This window comes from Podarcis gaigeae (assembly GCF_964106915.1).
Source record: "Podarcis gaigeae genome assembly, chromosome: 4".
NCBI lineage: Eukaryota > Metazoa > Chordata > Lepidosauria > Squamata > Lacertidae > Podarcis > Podarcis gaigeae.
Genome location: NC_139677.1, coordinates 14,714,361 through 14,727,360, shown reverse-complemented (window position 1 = coordinate 14,727,360; position 13,000 = coordinate 14,714,361). Strand labels below are relative to the sequence as shown.

Genomic DNA, 13,000 nt, shown 5'->3' with positions numbered 1-13,000 from the left:
ATATTGCTGGTATCTTGGTGACTTGGCGATGACACATTCTACAAATAAGTGCCAAATCGAATCCAAGGCAAACCTCACACCCCGATTCAGATTTTGAATTATTTCTAGCTGCAAAACCCTGGAAGATAACTTAGAAATGCATACCTGGCTTCCATGGCCACAGGCCTTGAACATAGGAACTAACTGAACTGTGGCGCAAAGTGTTGTCTTGAGTCTGAAAAGTCAAATTCCATGGCAGAACCCTGGTTTCTTGGATCAATTATAAGGGCCATGAACAAGATACATATGTGAGATTACCAAAATGATTTCAGTACCATAGGAAGCCCTATTTTCCTTATCTGAACATCAGATATGGCTGAATACAAACCACAGAAGCACAGACCGGGTTCCAAACTCACAGTGAGTTTTTGTCCTTTTCTCCACAGAATAGATGTGGCCCAACCAGGGCTGCAAAGAAGGTCATCTTTAAAACTCCAAAACGAATGTGGCAGCATGGGGGACAGACACACGCTATCCACAAGGCACAAGCCTTCGTATACGTTCCTAAAGGAATGGCACCTGCAAACTGCTGAAGCCTTGCCACAAATGGCATGCCATGGGCAATACTATCGCCTGAAGCCTGGAAGAAGCACCCTCTGGTTTCAATCTGCCTACGATCACATCACACTTGTCGCAGCATATTCTTTGCTTTTCATTAGAATTCATGGAAGGGCTAAATGTAAGCACTTGCGTCTGCTTAAGCACCTTCTTTCTTGACACCCCTGCTGTCTGAAATCAGATTAGTAGCCTTATTCCAAGTTGTCTTACTGAAGTAAAGGGATGCGGCCTAAACCACTGAGCCTCTTGGGCTTGCCAATCAGAAGGTTGGCTATTTGAATCCCTGTGACGGGGTGAGCTCCCGTTGCTCGCTCCCAGATCCCGCCAACCTAGCAGTTCGAAAGCACGCCAGTGCAAGTAGATAAATAGGTACTGCTGCTGTGGGAAAGTAAATGGTGTTTCCGTGCGCTCTGGTTTCCATCACGATGTTCCGTTGTGCCAGAAGGGTTTAGTCATGCTGGCCACATGACGTGGAAAGCTGTCTGTGGACAAATGCTGGCTCCTTCGGCCTGAAGCAAGATGAGTGCCGCAACCCCATAGTCACCTTTGACTGGACTTAACCGTCCAGGGGTCCTTTACCTTTACTTTACTGAAGTATCTAGAAAAGGGGAGCATTATGGCCCAAAAGCAATACACATCATCAACATTATTATTATTTATTAAATTTGTCATAGGGCGGCAGGTCTCAGGGCGGTTCACAGGATAAAAATCACAATATAAAACCACAAAATGCATAATCAAAATAAAAAAACATAAACAACCCAATAACCCCATGTCCCAACACATTTTTAAAGTGCATTGGTTGGCAACCGTGCAATTTTCCTCTGCTAGAATGGACAGTGTTGGCATGACAGAAGACAGCTTTCTTATGTCACCACAAGGAAACAGCTACACCTTGAACATGAAAAAATTAACTTACGTTTTGCTTCTATTGCGCAGGCTTCTTCTAAAGCCCTTTAAACCATACTGTATCTATTTTAACATTTAGCCTGTTCACAAATTGAGGAAGACGCATGGTGCAGTCTATGTGCCACATGGCTCTGCGTGCAGAGAACTGTGCATCTAAGCACACCCACCTCTGTCAAAAGCTCCCTGCGAGGAACAAAGCGTGCGCAGAATAGCATTCCCATGCCTTCTCCCTTTTCCGATAGCTTTAAACATGCGTGGAAATGCTGGTGTGCTGTAGCAAAAGCAATAATGCACGCTAAGCCTACTTCCTGAATGTTTGACAAGGTTTTTTGTTTGCTTAACAGAAGAACAAGGATATTTGATGCTTGCCTCTTCTGGGGAGTTTCAGGGCAAAACAACACATTACACAGAACTCAGGGCTAATGCTAAAGGACCAGCAACTCATGTCAATTTTTCTCCCTCTGCTAAGGCCCTAACCTGACATGGGATTGCTATGCTCAGCGGCAACCCTGTACTGTACACACCATGCAGTTCCACCCTCAATAAGCAGTATTTTTTTGGCTCTTTGGAGTAAAGATGAATTTGGCTATGCTAATAGATAGTAAATGCACACAAAGCCTTAGGGTAATATTTGCTGATCAGAGCCTACTCCTATAGCAATCAGCTTTATAAAGGTTGCTAACAGAATCTCAAGAGTTATAATCAAATAGGTGCATGTGTAAGTAAGGCTATTTAAACTTGTAACAAAAGCTATTATGATAATAATAGCCATAAAAGAGCAACTCCCATAAAAATCATTCAATATCACACCCTGATAAGGCTTAAAGTACACAGAACCATTGTTGTATGAAAAAAAAATTAAGGTGTTCGTTTCCCTTTAAACATGTGGCAGCCAAACAGGTTTAATCACCACACCTCTTATTTCAGCCTACTAACTGCTCCATGCAAACATCCAAAAATAATATTTAGAGTGTTATACGGTTGTTCAGGATCGTTATGATTGCTGCAACCCTATTGTGTTGTCTATCTTCACAAGCAATCACTGTTTTATTGGGCTGTTCCTTTTTGTTTAAATGCACAGAGAAGAAAATGCATCAGGTTTCTATTATTTTAGGGCAAGAAAATTAAATATGCAATAGATACGCTTCCTAAAAGTAAGCAACGCAGGTTAACACGGGCGAACAAAATCCAAGCTGCGAGTACTTAAAACTAATCGAAAAAGAGCACAGCGAGAGCTCTTATGCAAGTTCACTCATTCTTCTTTACAGCCATCTCGTTTATGAGAAAATGTGCACATGTGTGTGTTTTAAGATACTAAAATTCATCTAGGTTTTTTCCTTTAAAAACAATAAAAAAGCAAACTTGATAAGCCACCCTGAACAGACATAACACAGAGATCTTCTGGCATTGTGCCTGAGTACTTATACCGATGACGAGTGACAACAGCAATGAAATATTTTAACATGAAGCTCTGCCTTGTAAATGGCCTGTACGATCTGTCAAAAATATTGCCTCCATAAAAATCAAAGCCTTCAGACCGGTATTTCTTGTTTAAACACGCTACAAGATGAGCAGAAACGCTTGTGTGAACAAGCATAGATTTATGAACGCTACCAAAAGCAGCCTCGCTGTTCAGCTGATAGAATTGTAATTTAATACAACCCCACTATCACTGTACTAATTTTCAACATGCTGAAATGCCGCAGTCGTTCAGTGCATAGGCGACGGCGCTGAGAGAACCACCCTCTGAGGTTTTCCCTCTTTTTACATACCATCACTTTTGAGACATTGCTGGCACTATTGGTTGGGGAAGTTCTCCGACACTGAATTCACTGCGCTGAGGCTTGCCAGAAATATTCCCCGACGGATTAGACAAATAAATACATCCAGCAGCAGCGTTTTGTCAAATTAGATCAACCACCATTTTAGCAGCAATAATTCAATATGTCAAAGCTCAGTGCGTACTCTTCTCTCCCCTGGGAGTGTCGGGTAAACCTATGAAGTTGCCTTATCCCCGAGGCGGGAACTTGTTGCTGGACTCCATATCCCATCGGCCCCAGCCACGTGGCCAATGGTCAGGAACAATGGGAGTTGTAGTCCAACATTTGGAGGGTCCCAGGTTCCCCATCACTACCTTAGACCAATTATCTAACAGTTCTATGACCAGAGAATGTTCTGTTCAAAGCCATGCGGGTCAAACCTCAGACATCCTACCTGAGCTATGCACACTTACATGTTTATTCACTACTTATCCCAAGTCCTCTGACAGCCAGGATGGTAACTAGATACAGCTTTCCTGCATGCACACAAACACACTCACAGCTACAACAGCATAGAGATTTCTGTGCTTCTCTTTTCTGGCTTCAGAGATAGCAATGTACAGTACGGTAAGCAGGCTATTAGATGCCAGTGGAACCATGCCCTGGCCAGCATTTGGTCTATATATTATAGGAAAAATAGCACAAATCCAGACTCTGTAGACAGGGCAACCCCAGAGCCACAGTTTCTATTCTCAAGCCAATCCAAAGAGAAATAAAAATGTGTTAAACAGCCTGATTTTATACATGTTTTCTTAACAAGAAGTCCTACCGTGTTCAATGGGATTTACTCCCAAAGCACTCGGGAGTCATCCCCCCTTTTTTTCTACCTTCTCTGGGTAATAACCAGAAAACACAGTGTGGCCTAGCACAACCGTCTAAGCGGGCAGGAAGCTCAGGCAACAAATATGCCAAAATAACACTTTACTCACTCATGATAAATGTCACAAAACCATATTCAAAAACATCCTGAAGATCTCAGGCCACAGAGAGGTTAGGCTGACCTCAACTAGAGCCAGGGCTTTCTCGGCCACGGCTCCAATCTGCTGGAACGCTCTGTCACAAGAGACTAGGGCCCTGCGGAAAGCGCAGGGCCTGCAAGACAGAGCTGTTCCACCAGGCCTTTGGTCAGGGCGCAGCCTGACCCCCTCCTCTGGCAATCTGCACAGAATTTTGCTTAATTGGTTGCCATCAACTTGATTTTAATTTGATTTTATAATGAATGTTTTTAGAATGTTGGATTATTTTGATTGTTGTTAGCCGCCCTGAGCCCAGCTTCGGCTGGGGAGGGCGGGATATAAATAAAAATTATTATTATTATTATTATTATTATTATTATTATTATTATTATTATTATTATTATTTTCTCAGCAGCTCAACATATAACCTGAAGAATTACTACATCCCGTCGCCGTAAATAGTCAAGAGAAACCTTTGCCTTTTTCTCCCCAAGGAATTAATTGCTAAGCTAGAGCAGGATAAAATAGACCATGCTGCCCTCTTGTGCTAAGCAAACAAAAAGCTAAAGAAATCAGAGACATTATTTACTCAACTGTGCAGATGACAGGAAGGTCACACAAAACATCTGTCCCAACAACCATACCTGCACCAACGTGGCAAATTCCTGAACGGGACCAACTAGCAACAGCATGGGAATGTTACCAATGATTTGCAGAGGTGTCAATAACATGCAATGATAGTTTGAAATGTAACCATGGTTTTCTACCCTATACTGTATGGAAGGGATGCGGGTGGCGCTGTGGTCTAAACCACTGAGCCTCTTGGGCTTGTTGATCAGGTAGGCGGTTCGAATCCCCGCGACAGGGTGAGCTCCCGTTGCTCTGTCCCAGCTTATGTCAACCTAGCAGTTCGAAAGCATGTCAGTGCAAGTACATAAATAGGTACAGCTGCGGCAGGAAGGTAAATGCCGTTTCCGTGCGCTCTGGTTTCAGTCACGGTGTCTCGCTGTGCCAGAAGCGTTTACTCTTGCTGGCCACATGATCCGGACAAATGCCGGCTCCCTCGGCCTGAAAGTGAGGTGAGCACCGCAACCCCATAGTTGCCTTTGAGTGGACTTAACCATCCAGGAGTCCTTTACCTTTACCTATAGTGCATGGGTAGTGAACCCCAAGACCACACCCCAATAAATAATATATGGTGGCAAATAACAGTTGTTCTGTTAGAGCTACCCTTGTCAGAAGTGGTTAGTGTGGCCCTTGCTAATTCCACCTTCATGAGCTCTTACTATTTGGGGGGCTCCTTGTTCGGTTTCCCTTGCCAGTTCCTAGAGCATTTGGCAAACTTTGCTGGCATTCAGGCATTTATTGCAACCAGAGAGCCCCTTCTGATAATGCCCATTCACTGGCAATTGCTACTGAACTCTACAGAATTTACCGTTCCATAGTGGAAACGGACAAAAGCCAAACCCAAAGAAGGAGGAGCCACTACAATTCACCACAAACAAATGAGGCTGGAGACAGGATGTTGTTCTAAAGATACACACACAAACTGGTACCTCTACTTACGAACTTAATTTGTTCTGGAGATCCATTCTTAACCTGAAACTATTCTTAACTAGAGGCGTGCTTTCGCTAATGGGGCCTCTTGCTGCCGCTGCGCCGCTGGCACACGATTTCCGTTCTCATCCTGGGGCAAAGTTCTCAACTCAAGGTAACTCTTCCAGGTTAGCGGAGTTTGTAACCTGAGGCGTTTGTAACTCGAGGTACCACTGTATATACACATACATGCACACACACACATGTATATATGTATGTGGGGGAGGAGCCACCACGGTCAACAAACATAGTGAAGTAAGGCAAGTTGGGGCTACGTGAATGTCATTTATGGCTTTTGTCTTGACCTCTGCTGGCAACACAGCCCTCAGCCGCCGCCCCCAAGCAACTCCTGCATAAGATTCACCCTCAGTTTCTCAAAGCAAACTGTAAAGATACACAAAATACTTATTTTATTTATTAAATTATTACAGGTCCTTCAGAAAAACAATTTCAGTGCTCTGCAAAAAATATAATGTTCAGGTAACAATATACTCAGAATATTGTTTTTCAAGTTAGGTTGAACCAAGTGCTATCTTTCCTCAAATCGTGACGAGAACTAGCATGCTAGTCATGTCTACAAATATTCAGATTCCTGTAAAAGCAACTAATCGTTAGCATAACAGGTGCAACAGAAACGTACCAGGTTTTGTCTAGATGTGCAAGATCAATACCACCAGTGAATTAACAGTGCACAATTTTTCAGGAATCACAGACTAGCCCCGTTGAACAGGCACCAAAATATTCTGCCTGAACACTTATTAACAACTAAAAAGCCATACGAATAGAAGGCTATGGTTTTTTTGTAATCATTTAATGATAGATTGCAACTTACCAATAGGATTCACATCAAAAAATAGCACTGGAGCTCTCAAAATGGACTGAAACATTTTGTTGTGCAAGGTCTGAGCAGCATTAACCAAAACTTGGAACATTAGGAGACTCCTCAATATGGTGAAGACTATTGCAGCCACGGTTAAACCTGTAAATGAATGAAGCATCATGAATTGTAGTCTACTCAGGATCCTAGAGGAGGTGAGTCATTCCCCCTTGCCAAAAAAGTAATAAAAAGAGAGGTGTATACGTGCACCTCCATCACATTTGACTTGGCCTTCAATTCGCATGGGATACTGATATGACCCCCCAACAATGTGGTCCCAAAAGCTAGTCCGGCACTCCATGTGATGGTTTACCCTAGAGAAGAATATGTCCTCACATTTTCTACAATGTACAGGGGTTCCTTGGCAGACAAGTGGAAAAGGTCCCCAGAAGCATGAAAATTTGAAAACCACAGATGCAGATTATTTAATTTGTAACTTACAGGGGGAAAACCCACGTGAATACTAAATAGGAGGATTTTACTAGTGTCGTATCTTGGATCCCAAACTCGGATGATTTGAATCCCAAATGCCACAAAACCAGAAGTGAGTGTTCCGGTGTGTGAATATTCTTTGAAATTTGAACGTCCGACAGGGCTTCCGGGGCTTCTGATTGGCTGCAGGAGCTTCCTGCAGCCAATCAGAAGCTGCGCTTTGGTTTCCGAACATTTTGGAAGTCGAACAGACTACCGGAACAGATTCCGTTCGACTTCCAAGGTACGGCTGTACTGTGATTTGCTTTAAAATTCATCCTGATTATCACAGATAAGGCTGGCAGAAGAAACGGAGAATTTGAACCTAAGAAGGGAGGCTGGGGCAGGGAAATGCAAGGTCCTAAGGTCCACTCCTCATCTCTTAACCATGGTTTCAGAGCTCAGATACCTCCTGTCTGCTTCAGCCGGTTTTGAGCACAACCTATTTTTCCACGTTTGCTCTCCTAATCCATTGCACCAGCTCCTGAGCTGCATGCTAACGCTTGATATTCTGTGCAGGCCACTTTCTGCTTTTCGCCTCGCAGTTTGTTAATTTGCTATAGCACTTGAGATCAAAATATATCAATGTTGCTGCTGTTGTTGTTTTTAAAGGCTGATCTTTTTATAATAAAAAACAAAATTGAAACCGAGCGCAGTAAAATGAGGATCAATCTCTAATCCTTCTGCCCGTCCTTATTAGCGCTGAAGATTTAGCTAGGACAATCCATTTGGGGAGACAAAAGCCACATGTTTACGGTGAATGACTTTTTGAATACTCAATTTCTGATTTGCCTTCCAAAATCCAGAAAACAAATTAAACATCTCCTTTCTACGAATGTTGTGTTTTTTTTAAAGTTAGAGTCAATTATTTTAATCAGAAAACAAGGTACCATCTTGCTAATCTGTAATGACAAAACTAATTCACTGGGGGAGATGGGATGTTTGGGGCCTGCTGCTACTTAAGACACCATGTTGCAAAACATAACAATAATGGTTTTTAAAGGATTTTTACCTCCGTACATTCCTAAATACCAGCCAAGGTCAAGTGTTTTTGTCACATTGTTTTCAGTGCTCCCCTCCATGGTAACATTCAGCTTTACTTGTTCATTAGCCCTGTATAATCATCAAAAGGAGTGGAAAGAAAATAATTTAAATGTGTTTAAGTACATAACAGAAGGATTGAATTGTGGATCTTTCTATCTTCTGGAAAGCCTACTGAAGACCTGAAAGCAACAGGACTTCCTACCCACTCACTTAAACCTTAATCCCTAGCATCAGGTATTCAGAAACACACTAAATCCACAGATCTTCAGGTTGTTTTAAATGAAGTTTTCCAAAGCTTCTCTTTTCATACATAAGTAAAACCTTAAGATCTGCAGAATTGTGCAGTAATTACTTGATTCTACAGTTCTATAAAATTTTACAGATTTTTATTATAGGTATTGCTGTAAACAGTTTCAATTTTTTATTTTTTATTTTGATACAGTAGTATATGCTAATTTATAAATAAATACGGTAAATTTGTTAAGCATGTCTAACAAGGATCTTTGCCAGTAGGGCAATATCTTGTTCCCTTGCAACAGTACGTGCAGTCAAGGATTGGAAGGGAAGAGGCATACAAAGGCATAAAACCACTTTTCTCCATCAGGCCATTCATTCATCGAGCCCAATGACAGGTGCTCCTACTTTCAGTGCTTCTCCAAAGTCTCAAGCAGAGATCTTTTACCCAGGATCCTTATCAATGCAAAAATGAACCAAGGACTCTGGTCTCAAAGCAGGCGCAATCTGTAGCACTGAGCCACAGACCCCCGACTCTTGCACTCCAGAGCAGCAGAAATCAAAACACACAGCATCTAATGAACTTTGTGGGTTGCCGGGAGAAGAAGACATACGCTGGAGTCTGGTGCATCTAGATAAAACTTGGAAATATCTGTCTGTCCTTGTACTTGGGGAGGATTTGAGCAAAATGCCAGGTTCTGGCAAAGCGAGACTGAGCAGAACCCACAGTATATTACAACTGCAGGTAACCTTTAAACTGTGGGACTACATTATGCTGTCAGTCAAGGGACTGACCCTACCTGGAACTGTTTTTGTGTTCCATTGGCACATTCCGCTGGTGTGTTGAATAGGTACTCTGCCCCAACAGAGTGTCACCATAGAACCCCACTAAGCACTTGGAAAGGCCCACAAGGATACTGATGATGATGATGATGATAATATTATTATTATTATTATTATTATTATTATTATTATTATTATTATTATTATTATTATTCCCGTATTTTTCTGTGTATAAAACTAGGGGGTTTTTAAACCAAAAAATTAGGTTTAAAATCGGGGCTCGTCTTATACACAGGTAGTGCTGAGGGGTGTTTGGAGTCCTCAAAAATTATACATGAGAGTGTCTTATACACGGAAAAATACAGTATTTGAATTTATATACCGCCCTACACCCGGGGGTCTCAGGGCGGTTCACACAATAAAATCAAGATATAAAACCACAAAATACATAATAAAAACAACCCAATAGCCTCCCCCCCCCAAAAAAAAATTACCCCTCAGGGTCCAGGTAGCTTCATATGGAAAGAGAGGCTCCTTGAGGTTTTGCAGTCCTGAGCCGTTTAAGGCTTCATAGGTCAAAACCAGCACCTTGAATTGGGCCCAGAAACCAATTTGCAGCCAGTGCAGTTGGACCAGGATCAGTCATCATACAGGGCGGCCAAAGCAGTTTTTGTGCCTAAACCAGGCCTAAACGCCAATTGAAATTGATCCAGAAAATCAGATAGATCTACAGATTGCTGTATTCCCACCAGCATAGCTGGTGATAGTCTCTGAAATATGGCACTCTAGGGAATCCAACGCCCCTTTATTTTGATGGAAAGCCACCAGGGTCAGCCCCCTACCCACTCAAGCCTGAAACTGGTGGGACAATTTCCCGCCCCCCACACTGGAGTGGGAGAGAATTGAAGGGGGGGAGATAACTGCGGGGGGGGGAGGCAGGTGTGCTCCCCAAACTCCCACCCTGGCCAGTGCAACCACGGGAATGGAGCGACTCTCCAACCTTCCCTACTTAGGATTGAGCTCTAAAAGATTTTAGAAGAAATAACAACTCACCAATAAGAAAGCCACCAGTCCTGCAGCACATAGGCAACCTTGAACAAACAGAATGAAACAGAATTAGCCCCCAAATGGAAAATGAGCGGGGTCCCAACTAAAGAAGATTGGCAACTTAATTTGATAGAATTTGCACAACTTGCAGACTTAACGTATAGAATCAGGGAACCAGAAGAACACACGTTTAAAGAAGATTGGAAAACTTTTATTGAATATATGGAAAATAACTGTGTACAGCTGAAAATGCTGGCAGCATTGAGGTAAATTCAACAGTGGAAATCATTTTTGATGGATATAAGAATGGAAAACCGATTAGTATAGTTTTAGTACCAAGCACGTTATTATCCTAGAAAATGTGCCCCCCAAAGTACAAGAAAACTAGATCTCCTCAAGTATTGTTCAGGGAATTGGGTAATTGTAGAACAGAGTTCTATTAGTGGCCTGGCTGCAAGAGAGCTTCTCAGAGAGACTGTAATTGTACAGCTGGACACTTGAATCACACCCACTTACAGTGGTGCCTCGCAAGACGAAAAGAATCCGTTCCGTGAGTCTCTTCGTCTTGCGGTTTTGTTCGTCTTGCAAAGCAAGCCCATTAGAGGCTTAGCGGATTAGCGCTATTAGCGGCTTAGCGGGATTAGTGGATCAGCTGATAAGCGGCTTAGCGGATCAGCTGATAAGCGGATTAGCGGATCAGATGATACGAGGATTAGCGAATCAGCTGTTAAGCGGCTTAGCGAATCAGCTGATAAGCGGCTTAGCGAATCAGTTGTTAAGCGGATTAGCGGATCAGCTGTTAAGCAGCTTAGCGGCTTAGCAGATCAGCTGTTAAGTGGCTTAGTGGATCAGCTGATAAGCGGCTTAGTGGATCAGCTGATAAGCGGCTTAGCGGATCAGCTGATAAGCGGCTTAGCGGATCAGCTGATAAGCGGCTTAGCGGCTTGGGAAAAGGGGGGGGAGGAAAAAACCCCCGCAGGAACTCGCAAGACATTTTCGTCTTGCGAAGCAAGCCCATAGGAAATTCGTTTTGCGAAGCAGCTCCAAAACGGAAAACCCTTTCGTCTAGCGGGTTTTCCGTCTTGCGAGGCATTCGTCTTGCGGGGCACCACTGTATCAAGGATGACTGTCTCATTCCTGGACCACCAGACATTTGTACGTTGGCCCTAATGTGGGTGTGGGTGGGTGTGCTTGTGCAGGTAGGTACAAATTGTACAGCAGATTCTGAAAATTCAACAAGCTAAAAAATGTATTGTTCTATTTTCAATGGATGCAAGTATATCACACTCCAAACCAGACTCATAACCCACAGTGTGGTGAATGAGCACAATTCCTCTCTACCAGCATATATAGAAGCTAGATCTTAGAGCTTTGCCTAAAATGGCCCGTAGACTGTTACTTGATCTTGTTGCACAAACCTGAGTTAGCAACAAGTGCACCACCTTGCCCTTGCGATTGAGGGGGCCGGCACCACGCAACAGGCACGAGTGACATCAGCACACTGTTTGATGCACAAACGTCATGTGTGCATGTCAAGCAATGTGCTGACCCATCACGCACGTGCCACGAGGCATGCGCTTGTGATGCTGGCATGCCATGTGGGCTGTGCGCTTAAGGTGAGCATGTTGCATGGTGTGTGTTCACGGCTGCTGCGGGTTGGAGGGCAGCCCCCTTCTTGAAAATTTGGGGGGCCCTTGGAGCTACCAGATGACACCTATGCTTAGAAATGTGCACTCTAAGAAGGAAAAGGATGGCGATTGGTGTTCTTGCCGCCACGGGCAAAAACTATTTGGAAGTCAAACATGTTGCTTGCAATAGGATGTAAGGAAGTCAGTATGGTGTAACCCTGCTCAATACAGACTGGTGGTATTGTGTAGGATACACACACACACAAATCTGAGGTGGGGTGAGTCAGAGCGCTACTACTGAATGAATTGCCTCTGACAAGATGCAAGTGAATAAGTCTATAAACTTTTGTTGAATTAAATCCATTGAAGTTAATGGAACTAAACAGCCTCTAGCTGGTTTGCAATCCCATTTAATTCAAAGGGGAAACCCTCTGATATGTTTGAAAAGAGTTTGGCTATTTCTTGCCAACAATATAAATATTTTTCACACACAGTAGGAAGTCACATATGCCGAAATGCTGTAAGCACACATCTTCCATAATGCTTTCACCGATGCCAAATACTGTACCTGTGCCAAAATGTTGAGGAGCAAAAGAATAAAAATTACAAAATAATTTGTCCCAGCAGCAAAATACTTCTTATAAACGCTAAAGCCGATTTTCCCTTCTGAACGGCTTTCCTCTGGCAAGGCGGTTAGAACAGGTTTCATCTGCAGGGCAGAGAATGCATAAGAAAATATTGTTATAATGGCTATTCCAAGAGAAGCCTAAGAAAATGCCAGAGCTACAACTGCATTTGTTAAAGAACTGGGCATAAGAGCAATGATGTAATCTAAAATAACAACAACAAAGAGGCAAAAGTCATTAAATTCCTAACAGCTATGATATTATGCAGTAAAACTGAATATTGGATGTGAGGGCGATCTGGCTACAACATGGGTCACCCCATTGATTGCCAGGGTTGAATACTTAAAATCTTATTTCTGATTAAAATCGGAAATAAAAAATTAGACCACTTCTCTCAAGTAAGTGAGGCACA

The 13,000-nt window shown here is 42.9% G+C and overlaps 1 protein-coding gene across 3 annotated transcripts in view; it reads right to left on the bottom strand.

The window, feature by feature from the left end:
• ABCC4 (ATP binding cassette subfamily C member 4 (PEL blood group)) overlaps positions 1–13,000 on the bottom strand; it is a 147,607-nt gene that overhangs the window by 82,719 nt on the left and 51,888 nt on the right. For all 3 annotated transcript variants that reach the window (XR_014563384.1, XM_083735200.1, XM_083735199.1), the window contains exons 16-19: positions 12,531–12,671; positions 10,341–10,378; positions 8,239–8,339; positions 6,711–6,857 (exon numbers count right to left, since the gene is read on the bottom strand). Coding sequence is in view for 2 of the 3 variants with exons in the window: in XM_083735200.1 (XP_083591326.1) it covers positions 6,711–6,857; positions 8,239–8,339; positions 10,341–10,378; positions 12,531–12,671 (427 nt within the window). In the remaining variant the exon portion in view is untranslated. The remainder of the gene's footprint in view (positions 1–6,710; positions 6,858–8,238; positions 8,340–10,340; positions 10,379–12,530; positions 12,672–13,000) is intronic.